At 42.4% G+C, this 14,635-nt stretch overlaps 1 protein-coding gene across 3 annotated transcripts in view; it reads right to left on the minus strand.

The window, feature by feature from the left end:
* Window positions 1-14,635, minus strand: part of ATF6 (activating transcription factor 6) — a 72,437-nt gene that overhangs the window by 56,638 nt on the left and 1,164 nt on the right. For all 3 annotated transcript variants that reach the window (XM_068690764.1, XM_068690763.1, XM_068690765.1), the window contains exons 4-9: window positions 14,286-14,380; window positions 13,685-13,814; window positions 13,305-13,508; window positions 10,562-10,782; window positions 4,425-4,610; window positions 3,918-4,009 (exon numbers count right to left, since the gene is read on the minus strand). In XM_068690764.1, coding sequence (XP_068546865.1) covers window positions 3,918-4,009; window positions 4,425-4,610; window positions 10,562-10,782; window positions 13,305-13,508; window positions 13,685-13,814; window positions 14,286-14,380 — 928 coding nt within the window. The remainder of the gene's footprint in view (window positions 1-3,917; window positions 4,010-4,424; window positions 4,611-10,561; window positions 10,783-13,304; window positions 13,509-13,684; window positions 13,815-14,285; window positions 14,381-14,635) is intronic.

Raw genomic sequence — 14,635 nt, forward strand, 5'->3', positions numbered from 1 at the left:
CAAATACATTATTATCACATGTAGAACTTGCATTAAAAATGCACAATATAATTTATGTTCAAATGGGAACAGGGAGAAGAAATAAAAGAAAAAGGTTCCCAAAATAAATACAGGAATTCTTTAGCACATACGCTTCGTTTTCTGTTGTTTCAGCATTGTTTGTGCTTGTTTCAACTCATTTTCAGATCTGGTTAGGACCCAGGCATGGTCTAACACAAATACTGAAATTAAAAAGGGACAAAAAAAAAAGCAACCTAGGAATTATAACAGTCCAGAAATCTCCAGATTTCATATTGTAAGTGATAAAAAAATGCACAGCTAATTAGAGATGTCTTAATGCCAGAAGTCAGCACTCTGTGAGAGGTGCCATGCCAGCTGAGAAGCCGGCTGTGCTGACGGATGCACGCTCTCACAGAGGGCGAGCAGGAAGGCAGGAGACTGCCTCTCACAGATACCTGCCTCCAGATGTTGTGGTTCCAGCTCCCAGCCCTGCTGCGTGCCAAAGTCTGTGCTCGCACTGCCTTTTGTGCAAACACTGCGCGTTGCCAACTCCTGCCTTGCACCTCGTGGTATGTAAGACTGAGGCAAGAGGGTGACCTCTCCGAGGAATGAAATCTAAACTGCGCCCTTCTCCCTTCATACACATCACCAATCATTCTTAAGTAAAAATAAAGGGAAATTTTTATGCATGTTATAATCAGATCTAAATAATTCACACAGATTAGAGAATAGTTCATTGACACACAGACGAGAAATTCCTGGACACCTTTCACCTAGTATAAAGCAAATATGTTCAAGAGAAGCTTACGCTAACCGAATGCCCATTGAATTACTCTTGCTTTTAATAATTGAAAGTTTCAGTTTCTATACAAATATCCAATATAAACAATCCCAGAATAGTTTAGTAGCACGGTGTGCTGCAATGCAGTTCCAGTTAACTCTACACACGCCACGTGGGCGATCAGAAAGCATTCTGTTCACATGAACACCGAACTTACTTTACTTTCTTTTACCAGAGACATCATGGTGCCAGTTCCAAGGCTGCAGGTCATCTGAAAATCTTGTCATCGGTTACACGAACTGGACTCAACTCTCCAAAATTCTCTAACAGGTTTCTCGCTCTGATAAGCTGGCTTCCCTACCAGACTTCCAGCACCACTCCTATATTCACTGGCTCAATGGCACAGATTATCCACACGCATAATGTATTTGTCAGGAGGCAAAATTCTGTGCCAGCAGAATAATTTTATCCACTAAACATGTTTGCCAAGGGCTGCCACATCCTGGACTGCTTCCCATAAGCCTAAAATAGCAGAACAGTCCTCCACGAAGAGGACTTCAGAGTCCTCCACGAAGCATCACAAACATCTCACCTTTGACACACACAAGATGTGGCCATGCAGCTCTGTAGGAAAGGACTACCTGGGGATTGCTGCCACTGGCCCCTGTAAGCCAAGGAGCTTCAGATCCCCAGCCCCAACCATCCTAGCCACTTTCCTGGCTTCTCTGATTTGACAGAAATAGACAGCTGAGTAGAAAACCTATATATCTCTTCCTTTGTTTTACCTCCAGCCTTCAAAGAATCCTATCACTTCCGATTAGAAAACCGAGAAGCATCTTACAATAAAGCCAACTAAGGGAACTGCAAAATCTGCTGCAGAATTTAGGGGGTGAAATTCCCACATTTCTGCTTTGTTTGGATGTCATTCCCTCTTTGCAATGGTTCGCTGGTTTTAAATAACACCATATTCTCTGCTAATATGTTTGAATCAAAACATTTTGTGCCTGACTGCTGTCATGCCTCCATGCAGGTTTGCGAATGATTTCCTACGCAGAGGAAATGGCAACACTGCCACAAGGTTTCAAATCAGATTTACCTCCAGTTGGCCACTGCTTACAAACTACATCTTCCACAGTTAGCCAACTCGGGGAATTTTTCTTTCGATGAACTCTGAGTTCACACGGACGTTATCACAAGAATTTTGTATTTTTGTAAGAGGTTACAGAGCGAAAAACATCACTTTGTTGGAAGTTTCTGTGAAGGTCTAAGCAGAACAGCAGTCATGGCTATCACATCCATGGAGCCAGCACTCAGTAACACCTCTGTGAGGGTAAGGAAGTGAATATGGGAGGAGTGAACTCTGAAGTAACTGTTTGTATATCCCACATTCAGGGCCTTCCAAAGGGTGTTGCACAATCAATGTTCACACCACGTTAATACAGTCCAGTATTTTAACTGCAGGGCAAGCAGTCATGCTGCTAGGGGAAAAAAAAAAAAAAAAAGAACAGAAAGATAAGAGTAGTTCCTTGCTAATATGCATTTCTCCTCACTGTCTAAATCCAGTCCTGATGCAGACCACCAAGTTAAGGCTCAGTGATTACACTGGCACGCTCGGGTATTACACTGGCCAGGAACAGCCAGACATGCAAGAATTTCTTTTTGCTTTATCTAATTTATTAAACATCCAACAGGTCAAAAAATTAACCTTGTCACATTTCTGTAGTTCCCAGTTGTTGCAGAGATATGAACACAAACTGACCTCTCAGTCTACTCTGGGAGCAGTTTCGTGCTATCAAGCTCAACCCGTTACTCACTGCTGGGGGTAGAGGAGCTGACACACAAACCTCAGAGCACTGCAGGAGGTCTTCCCACTCTCATCTTCTGTCCTGTTTCCAGGTCTCTCAAAACTAAGCGAGCTTCAAGCATTCCAACTCATTTTGAAGTTAAAAATTCCAATGCAAGTGCTAAATGCACTAAGACACTGCGCTGTATTTTACTGCCTGATAGCAAGGAAGCAGTATTTGCAATAAATGCAAATACTTCAAAAGTAATTTCACCATTATCAAATTTACTAGCGTTATTAAAAATACAAGCACCAACATTTTACAAGTTTACCAGAGATGGAAACAAAGTCTTCCTCCAGATTTATCCCATCCTATTCCTTTAGTTTGACAGGGCTTTTAAAGACAAATGGAGACACTGCTGACTGGGAACCTACCGAAAGATCCTCCCCTTTTGGAAAAGGGAACAGTTTCATACAAAAGATCCTTAGGTTCCAAAGACAGGTTAAATAGACAGATACATGCAACAAATGATTATCAACGTAGTAATTGCAACATTAACCCTTTTTAATCTCCTCTATTCTGTGGATTTCTTTATGAAATGAATGGGCAGTAATGCAGCATTTTTTTTCCCTGCTCCCTAGTTCTCATGTCCCACTGACACAGTTCAAATGAGAGACTTCTGAGTACCACTTCAACGAACCCAGCAGACTTCCTAGCTTAAAAATAACAATAACTTGTTAAAAGAATATTTGGCAGATCCTCTGTCAACTTGGAAACAAAGACAACAACGGCTCTTCAGCATCTCATTTTAACAGACACTGGAATTAGAAAAGCCCAACATTTGATTTATATACTCATGAGTCTAGCTGTTCTCTAGTGACAGGTATGCATAAATAAAAGAGGAAATAAATCTGCATAGTTTGAAAGTTTACGACAAAATACACAAGACAAAACAAACAAAAAATGAATTATAAGGACAGAAATAGCCTTTTCTGAGTTTTTTTTCTAAAAGGATTCAAAACACAGGTCTTGAATCCCCTCAAGTATAAGTGGAGCAAGCTGCTACACTCTGCATTGGTTAACAAAATGCCAAAGCCAAGAGAAATGAGAAGTACAAGATGCAGCTCTTGTTGCCAAAATGATTTCAAAAGAGGAACCATTACACAGATTAATCTGCCCCTGTGAAGGAGAAACATAAAGGACAGAAGACAGGTTTCAGGCTCAAGGCTTAAAACACAACACAGCCTACACTAAAAATTCAAACAAAAATCACCTGGCAGCAAACTCACTGCTGATTGCAATCAGGAGCAAGTGTATGGGGTAAGGAAAAGAGGAATTCTCAAGCATCTTACCTCAGGGGACCATAATTCAACATTATGAAAGCCAGTATCACCATCACACACAGGGTTCTTCTCTTAGGAGATGATACTTTGAGCTTCTGGTTCTAGGCAGGAAAAAACAGAGAATACGTGAAATAAAAAATGGCACCGACAGTTATGACAGAAGCTAAATGAACCAGATTATGCTTATTTTTTAGATTTATATTTGTCTGTTTATGTATGAATACACTCTGGGACTACTTGAAAATAAAACTATTTCTTTTGTATACTATATTCCAATGTGATCCAATCTATCTTTTCAGTAAAATCTCCAGAAGCACCATGAAATAAGAAATTAAAAGCTGACTTCATGATTCAGCAGCCCATCTGACCAAGAGTTTGTGGAGGTCCTGCTCTGAGCGGGAGGCTGGGCTAGAAACTCCCAAAGGTCTTCCAGTCAACACCAGCATGCGTCCACTCAAGTGCCTTCCACCCGAGCAACTGTTTATATACAGCCAGATCTTCATCACGGCCTCTTACCTCTAATACCACTTCATCCAGCTGCCTCTTCAGTGTGCTGTTTTCTTTCTTGAGTTTCTCGTTCTCCAGTAAGGCTGCCTCCAGCCTGGCCTCTAGTCCCAACATGTATTCCTTTTTTTTCTTCCGTGACTGAAAGGCTGACTCCCGGTTTTTGATCATGCGCTGCTGCCTTCTCAAGACATTGACCTAGACAGGCAATACCCAGGGCTGTTAATAACCTGCAAGTTAAAAGTGCCTCTGCTTCATGCATAATTTCTGCTGCTCTACTTCATCAGAAGTCTACGCAGATTGCTTCCCCTCCTCTGCTTCTAACGAGCCAACGTGCTCAGCACAGAGGCAACTGGCTGGCGTGGTTCACCTCCAAGAGTTACAGCTCGGGGATAATTTTAAAAATCAGGCCCTGCACGCTGTTTTCAGCTGCAATCTCAACCTTCTCCTATGTGCGGGGGACACAAAAGGTATACTCAAACAACAATTTGATTCGATCAGTCAAATCAAAAAGAAAGCAAACACACAGCTACAGGTCTGCGAGACAACACGGATGTTGTCTCGAATGAAGGTCTTTTGCCTTCATTTTATCATACACCATTTTACAGGCTACAATCAGGTCTCTGTTTTCTTAAGTCCTACAGTTTTTTAGTCTCTCCTGCACAGAAACCATTTCCACACTGACTACGCCTGTTTCTGTACCTTTTCCAGCTCTGCTGTATGGTTTTTGGGATTTTGAATGCTGCTGCTGATCTCAGGGTGCACATTCAATGTGTATCAAGCATCTGTGTGGCAGTTTAACTGCATCCTCTGGGTGAGCATCTACATGAGCATTTTAATTCAGATCATACGTGTGGTTTTGATGCAAATTTCCTGATTGTCCTGCTTCATATGCTTGGGTTCACGGAAGTTTCTGATGAGAGCGCACGAAGCAGACTCCTGGATGAAGCTACAGCAGCAAACAGGCTGCAGGAGGGCACACGATGCACTGCAACCACTAGCAGGCAGGCAGTCTGCGAGACCAGACAGGGACAATTCAAAGCAACTCCCCCCATCCCCCAACAGTCTCGCCGACTCTGATTTCTTTCCCAAGCAGGAGCAGTCTATCATCATTTACCACTTACTCATTTTGTGGTTTGCACTGAGTGGGACGCCCCAGACTGAAAGCATCTTGCTGCTGACAAGGACAACGATGATCGATACGGCCGAGCTACACAAAACGACTTGGAACTCGAAGCTCAAAGACTACTCTGTTGATTTCCTTTTCACACAGATTAGCGATGGCAACCGTGCTTTTTGTTTGATTAAAACCAGAAGAATTCCATCACATCATTAAGCCGCAACAGGATGTGATTTAATTATGTTTACTTTGAAAGACAACTGAACGCTGTATCTTCCACAGACCTGAATATCCTCCAGTAGCTACCAACACACACACTGGAGGAGCCTTTATCTATTAGAGCATGAAAGCTAAAGAAAAAAAGATGATATCTATTTTAAAAGTATTAGTGTAGGAAAAAAAATAAACAGATAAGTCACAGAACAGTAGCATTAAAAAAATCAGATACTGTGCCCCAGTTCAAGTTTGGCTGCCTAAAGAATCTTAAGCACAGCTTTGCAGCTCCCTCCCTGTCTATACTTGCACATAGACAATATGTTGCTCCGGAGTTTTGGCATCTGCGAGGAAAATGGGCCACAGGCTGTTTGAAGAAGTCATCCTTCTTCATGATATTGCAGTCTGGTGACAAAGACTAAGAAAACACGTTACAGTGCATTAGCATTTTGGGCTGTCTCCATGTTGACCTAACTGCTTTCTGTAAAGATCATTTATTACAAGTCTAGTCTGCTGCCACCAAAAGCCTGTGAAAGTGAAGCTGTTTGTACTTACTCCAGTTTTTCTCTTCAGCAGAGAGTGAAAAAGGAAGGGATTTTAATATATTCTCATTAGCTCTAAGCTTTGCTCTGAACTTTTTAAGTGCTCCAACACTTAACATAAGCAAACTTCCGCAGACACATAAAAGCATTGGAGGGGAAAAAGAAAGATTCAGGCTAACCGAGGACTGGAAGGTACAGAACACACCAGTTTGGTGCCAGCATCACTTCAACCATCCAGAGATGCAAAAACAAGGCATGTGTTCATGCAGCAGCTTTGGCTTCTCTGTGCGATACTCCAAACAAGTACTGTAACATTCCTCTCTGTTTATAGAGGTTTTGCATCTTGAAGCAAAACAGAGGAGAACAATTTGTTTACATCCATTTGTTTGCAGACTTGTTCAGGTTTATTCACGACTGGATATATTTTGATTCTGCGTCTGGAAAATCTGGCAGATCTATGTGCTCTCCGAAGAAATCACGGAGCTAAAGCACTGGTGTGTTGTTTGCACAGTAACTTACACCCCAAGGTACCTCTGCGGCTGTTTCAGAACCCACCAGCTATTATGTTTCAGGTGGTGCTTACCCAAACTGCCCTCCTTTACTCGGCCTTCTCCAAACGCCAGCACGAACAGCAGCCCTACCCTGCCCAGCTCGAGGTCCCCGTGCAATAACTGCGTTTCAGTCTCTGCCAGACCGATTTCACTTTGACTCATTTCTCAAGCTTCCTTGACTGAACAGCAACTATTCGTGTCCCTGAGTTACTGTGGGTTAGGTGACAAACCCGAACATAGTTTCAGGTCCTCAGTCAACCCTCGAGCACTTGCCTGGCTTTTCAGGAGTACTAAGCCATAACTGCACACCTGATCCTGCCTTAATCTGACGCAGGAAGTGGAAAGAGTTGTGTGAGTGAAACAGCAGCACTGCTTACCCTTGGAAGCAGTACAGAGCCAGGCACTGCATAGCTGGCTTGGCATCAAGATAAACATGCTGCTTGCTGAGCATTTTGATAATCAGAAGAAAGAGAGGGAAGCAGTTTATGACAGACAGCTTGCACAACACCGCCTTGCACATGCGCTGCACGCAGATGAAAGGTAGCAAACGCCTCTGCTAACTTTTTTTGCAGCCTCCCCCTTTGTAGGTTGTTTTGTATGGATTTACTGCTCAAGATAGTAACTTCTGGTTCTTGGGAAACAGAAAAAAATGACATTAAAACCAAACATTAACCAGTGATGCAATCTTGCTTCCCAGCTTCAAAAATTACACAAAAATTACACAATTACACCAAAACAAAAAAAAAAAGAAGATGTAAATATGGAGAGGGGAAATACTCATTGCAAAACCTCATTTTAAACAGTACTAGCTAGACTCAGCTTGTCCCACATCTTCAGTCTTTACCAAGGGTCACACATTTTACAAATAAACACTGCTACCTCAAAATAGTCTTCCAAAGAAAACTCAGTTCTTAGGAAAATTTAACCTGCATTCAAATGCCAGCTGCACGGCACAAGGTGATATATTCTTGCCACAAGCCGGCAAGAATATCTCACACAGGTCACGGGGTAAAAGTTAATTTAATGACTAAAATTAACAGCTCTCCACAGGGTTTTGTGTACACACACTGGGGAAGTTAGCACAGAGCTGCAAGTCCAAACCACTTCAACTTTACATCAGATGGCTTCTTACCTCAGCTTATGGAAGGTGCTGTCTTTGAAGATGCACCTTAAATGTGGGAATAAAAAAACTATCAAAGTATTTCTCTGTTCTTACGAAAAATCTGTTTTTGCCTCTATCTCAACAGAACAGAATTTAAGAGTTTATCTCATCTGACAATTACCTACAGAAAATAGGATCCTTTAACAGAAATCCATACTTACACTCAGTAATTTTGCATAAACTAGTTTATTTTTCTTAGCAATTAAAATTGGGAGACAGGATGAAATCCTTTCTCGCTAGATGGAAACATGAGGGGTCCCTATAAGCACACGACTAACCCGGATTCCCTCACAGACCCATTTGTACGTTCCTATCCTTTAATTCCAACAGAAACACCAATCTGCTTTTTTAGTTAAGAGCTTCTGTCCTTCACTGGAAGAGTGGCTTGCGTAGGCAGCACCTCCAGTTTCGTGGTGAAAAGCTCTTCACCAGTCTCCTGCTGAAGAGTGGCTGCGCTGAAAACCCTGCACTTCACTGCTGTTGGCAAGCTCCTAAATCGGGACAAGCACCAAGCAGGGCCCTCACAAGGTCAGGCTGCTATCAACTGATCTTAGCCTAATCCATCTGCAGGGCTGAGTGTTAAGCTAACACTTTATCCCTCTTAAGCTTGAAAGAAAGTCCTGCAGTGTTTCTTTTTACCCTGCAACATCTGCTCAGACTAGCAAACAAAAACATGTGTTGGAGAGCTCAAATGACAGCCACATCTGTGCAGCTCTGAACACCCCATATGGCGTCTGTGGCAGTCGCAAGATGTTTTAACTCCACTGCTGCTGCCTGGATCCTGAAACATTTCTTCTTTTTCAAAGTGCTATTTCACAATACGTACCAAAGAGCAGTTGCAATTGTTTTTTTTCATGCTTCAGTAAACACAGGTAAGATGTCCAGTGTTTAGGCCGATATAAAGTCCTAAAACTGCCTCTTCAGGTGAAAATATCCATATGACTATCATTTAAAACATAGCTACTTGTTAACTCAGTTACACAGTTGACTATTGACTGTCACAGATGCGTATAAGCACTGTGATGACAATAAAGAGCTTTTGTCAATTAAACCTCCAATTCGGACAATGGCAAGGTGCCATGCTAGTTTTGATTACAGGGAGTAACAAATCTAATGGCTGCTGACAGATTTCTTCAGCTTGGCTTCAGATGGCTGCCTATTATCATTTACAAATGTAGTCCTCTTAACTGTCTGTCTGCTGACAGACACTCTTTGCTTTTTGAAAATTCAAGATTAGGTTTCCACCGAAGTGTGGTTTCTGAATTATTTGCAGCAAATAATTTTTTTTTTCATTTAAAAATGCAGCCCAGTCACAAACATGAAGAATTAATAAAACTTATTATTAAGCATGACTGGCAATTCTTGGATGTTAGGAAACCCATATAAAAACACCCTTCCAAAGAAGGGAGAAGACATGTTTTTGAGAAACAACGTACTGTACTGCAATTTATGAAGTCAAGGTGGCAGATCAGGCAGTTATATGAAAAAAATTAGGCAAGAGTGCAAGAGGAACATCAAGCAAACTGCATGATAAGCAGTTGCTGCAACCCAGACCACCACTTTGTTAAGTAAAGCTGTAATAACAATCGCTTTGGTCAAATTTATGTTAAGTTCTTTGCTGAGTCAGAGTCCATCAGAGAGGCTCACTGACATGTGGACTAGCACTCTGAAGGGCAGGTACGAAGAGGTATTTGAAGCACTATCACAAAGATGGCAAAATGAAACGACACAGTGGATGGAGACTTACCATCTCCTCTCAGTTAAAGGGGAGATGTCAGCGTTAGAAAAGATTTGGTAATAGTGCCTGAAAAATGATCTGGCAAGTTTTAATTGAGCCTGCAGGGCAATTTGGAAATGTTAATGCTTTTCTCTTGCATAGTTAAGCAAACCTGATTTTCTTTTGGTCCAGCACTGCTTTGGTCCAACACAGCCAAAGAGTCTGTTAATGCACAGTGCCATTTCCCCCAGACAGGCATGTTTCCAGCAAGAATACTGGAAAGTTCAATTGTTCAAGAAGAAACCTCTAGAAGTTCTGTTTCACAAGAAAAGATGAACTCTGCTTTTCCAGCAGGTTTGGATCAACAGCCTTACTGTTTTCTGTAACTCAAAGTTTCAAAGTTTGAAGAGAATGACTTTACCATTAACAGACAGGAAGAACAGAAAACATGTTAAGAACCTGAGCCCTCTGTATCATGAAACTCGGAAGAGCACTTGTTTCTGCAGATAAGAACAGTACTTGAGAGCAGAAATTGGCCATTTGGGACTGAAATACTTCTGTGAAGTCTGATACTCCTGAGGAAGGAGTACAAAATGAGTCAGAACTACCAACTAATAATTAACACACTGGGAAGTCATCCAGCCAATTTGACGCTTCCCCTCTGCTCTGCATGAATGCCAAATTAACACAGAGCTAAGCCCGCTCAGCCAACCTACCTCTAGTAGAGCAGCACCGATTTGTACCTGCTGGGTGTGGGGGGTTAAAGGCTTCAGACACAAAGTATTTTGTGTCTTATCACGTCCTATTAGGGCTCAGTTATTAGCTATCAGCACACAGAACTTACATCCAGCCCCACCGTCGGTGTGGTGCTTTGCAGCAAGGGTTTAGTCACCGCGATTTTGCCACTTGGTGAGCCATTTCCAGCAGCCGGAGGCAGCGCATTCACCGTGTGGTTGTGGAGCTGCGTGGTCCCCCCGGTGACAGCAATGACTGGCTGGGAGGCAGGAAGCACCCCAGAAGCCTGGAGCTGTACCACGGTGGGCTGGGGGAGCACCACTGATTGACCTAGAACACAAGAACAAACGCGAGTGCTTAGCATGTGGTACAAAATGATTTGTAGGTGGTCAGTTTGTAGAGCGATACTGATAGAGGCGGTAGGAAGCTTTGCTTCCCTGCCCTATATTTAAGTCAAGTTCTTCAAAATTTTACCATAGGGAAGAAAAAAAAAAAGCCTCAAAAGAAGTTTGCATGGCCCTTAACCCATCCTGCAAACAAAGAGCACACATATGAAAGGGATACATTAAATCAATCTCTCTTAAAACCTGCTGGCTCTTCAAGGTTAATTAAAAAAAAAAATCAATACTTTTTAGAAACTTACTCTTGTCTCAATATTGCTATGCTAAACTTGATGAACACTGAGCAACTTTTTCAAAGAACCCAGGCAGCTCACCTTAATCCTTCTGCTGCCTTTTGTCCATCTCTACTTCACTGCTGTGGAAATGTTACCACACAGAAGTGACTCATACTATACAATTCAGAAACAGTGTAGAAAAAGGTGAACAAGAAAGAACAACCCCACTTATGCTTTCAAAATGCAAGTTAAAGCCTCAGTTCACACTGAGACAAGAACAAGTTTTTGGAAAAAAAAGTACTGCCTTATATAAGGAACGTTACACACAAGCTGAGCAGAACTTGAAGAAAAGCAAGCAGAAAAAATGAGGTAATTTCCAAAGAGCTTTGAAATGGAATTATGAACAGTCACATCCAAGAAACTTCAGTCCAAGAACTACATTTAACTCAAGCAGGTGCTTAAGTAATATTTTGTTGCATGAAAGAACATGAACATCTCTTTAATCCTCTGTTACAAGATGACCTGGCTGCCTCTTAGGAGCAGCACATTCCAGCTGAGCATTCCGATCAATATGCATGACTCGGTATTACAGCACTTATCCGACTTTCTGGAAGATGAGGAATGAAGTCATTTACCCCGCGCTCCAAGATCTTTTATGTGTGAGGTAAAGGATCAGGTCGCTTTATTGCAGAGATGGTATTAAAGGCATAGTAAGTGAGAACGACCCTATTTAAGCACTTCAAACGGTAAATTTGAGCTGCTTTCAATAAGTTTTTTAATGCATAGAGCATGTGATGCTCTAACATCATGCTTTCTTCTTCTAGGCTTTCATGAAAGTGACTATAAAAGGAGGATCATTCCTTACCCTCCTTGAAGATACTGGCACATCTCAATCTGGCAGCTCCAATGTGCCATGGGCAGGGGATTTTGATTAAGATATATTAATCAAAATATTTTTGTGCTGGAAGAGGCACTACAGAATTTTTAAATATGCCATCAAAGTAAATACATTGCACAGAAATACTTTTCCAACGGTATTTCCTCTGTAGTGCCTCACAGAAGCTATTCTCCTGACTTTTCTTCAGGGGAAAGGAGAAGCTGATCTTCACAGCACTGTATTTATACCCAAAAACTTCGTACCCACAACATTCCTTATTCCAAATGGTATTTTATCAGCTGGAACATCAGACACAGTAAGAATTAGGTCACACTGACTGTGCCGCTCTGTGTTTCAAGCAGTCTAACAATCCTAGGCATGTTGCAACAAATGTCAGCCTCTGCAGCTTTGGCTTAGCTCCTGATGGATGAGCAATTAGTAAGAAAGACAAAATTTCACTATTGTAATGGTTTCTAGATATATTCACTGACATATTTATTGCCTTTCCCCTCCACTCCTCACCGCCTGTACAGTCAACTGCAAAAATCTGCAGCCATCAGCTGGTGAAAACAAGCAACTGCATCTGACTATTTCCACAATGCAAGTAACATCCCTGCTCCCTTTGCAGCGGCATAAAATAGTGCTTGGGATTCCAAAAAAAGACCTAGCCTTCAACAAACTCTTACAGAGCAACAGGATGAAAACTTGTCAATGGACAGGAAATCATTTGCCTCTTGTTAACATCAGCTCATAGCTGCATGCAACCATTCTAACCTCCAGCACTGTTCTCATACCTGTTAACAGATTTTGTAACTTCCTTTTAAAAGTTACTGAATTAGAAAAAAAGTCATAAACTCATTTTCCTTCTCTTCTGTGTCAGAGTTTCATGTAGGTAAAAAACTTTTATCACTCCTTCCCAAGCTTTCAAGTGGCATTCAGCCATCCTGACTGCTGCATCTTCCTTAGGTTAGGGCAGAGTAGAACAAGGTTCACCCCGTGCACCACTTGCCAATCACAAGCAGAGCAGAGCGAAGGATCCCCAGAGATCTACCCAGATCAGCAGTTTTATTTCCACAATTCCCAGTGCTCAGGGAATTGCCACACCATCTTCCATTCCACGCCATGCTCAGGCAACTGCTGTTTTGCACACAACTACATGACAAAGAACTAAGGCCATTTTCTCAGTGTAAACCTTTTTCAGCAAAGCATGCAGCATCCCTCTTTTGTTCCCACCCCTCCTGCTTCTTTTTTCCTACTCCCTCTGTTTCACCTGCCAAACCTAACTTTGGTTTAGGGACCACCCCAAACAGACACAGTGTTTACCCCCAGGACCCGGCGCAGTCCTGACAATTCACCCACCTTTGGGAGGTGCTGGCTGGATGTTAACAACTGGCTGATGCTTTGGCAGTGGCACAAGTGTTGGAAGAGTCTGAATAATGATGGTTTTAGCTGGGATGCCAATGTTAGTCTGAGCCTCAGGTACAGCAGGCAGAAGGGGCTTCGGTTGTATTGAAGGCCTGGATGCTGACTGACATTTCTTCGGAGTTTTCACGGAATTATTTGCTAGGAAAGGAAGAAGAGTCAGAGTAGGGCCAGAGGATCTAAAATTAAAAAAAAAAAATCCAGCAGGAATGGCTGGAAGCAACGTGGCTTTTGGTATGTTTCATTATCCATCTGTGACATTTATTAAAGTTGACGTATCCATAGTTGTGGAATCAAAGTAACTCAATCTCTCCTACCAGAGCGAGAAGTGGCGCTGACAGCAGGCTTCTTCCCTGCATCTACGTCAGGGGACGCAGGGCTTCCAGAACTCTTGATGTAGAGGGAGATGGGAGACATCTGGGAGCTACAGCTGAAGTCCATATCATCCTGCAGACAGAAAATAGATGAGGTTACGCTTCATAAACAAATAAAAATGACTACTAGAAACTGCAACATGTTGCTGCTGCAGGACACAGGAGAAAGGTTTTGTTCTATTTTATTCTGGTCAATGCTAAGAACCACTGAAAACCCAAGCAGCACCTTCTCCTCATCAGCAGAATGAAGAGGGGCAGAGACCAGCAACTGCTGGACTCAGAAGCCTTTAAAAGGCATTTTGTTTGGCAAGCAGGCACACAATGGAGGTAACAGAACTGAACCTGCTCTTTTTGGAATGGATCTCAGTAGGAGGGTAAGGAAAACATTACTGAAGGGAAGTTTTTTGCACAAAGGTTGGAAAAATAAGCTGTTTCCTCTTATTCTGCAACATTGGTCAGACACATAAATCAACCAGCTTTTTGTTTGCCACAGTTGGGTCTGAATGACGCCTGCTATCTGTGTTACGGGGAGGTTTCTGCATACAGGCACATTCTGCACTGGCGAGTCCACAGACGATGGAGAAGGGACCGAACAACTTGAAGCGGCTGGTGATAAGGGCTCTGTCTTCACGTTTGCATCTGCAGGAGACAGACAAAGAAGTTTTACCGTAGGAGTCTTTAACAAGGGGAGATCAGTAATGAACACATTGTGCTAGCTATTTAATTCCTGAAGCAAGGCACAGCAGAGAGCTTTGAGAGATGGAAGACACTTAACAGCTTGGCCTGCAGGCCAGCCCTCACCAGCTGCACCCATCCTACAGAAACACCGCCTGATTTCTCAGCAGAGGGACAGGTTCAGCAGGCGCCCAACGGTGCCAAACGATCGGCACCATT

This window comes from Anas acuta, chromosome 8 (genome assembly GCF_963932015.1).
Source record: "Anas acuta chromosome 8, bAnaAcu1.1, whole genome shotgun sequence".
In the NCBI taxonomy this organism is placed as follows: Eukaryota; Metazoa; Chordata; class Aves; order Anseriformes; family Anatidae; genus Anas; species Anas acuta.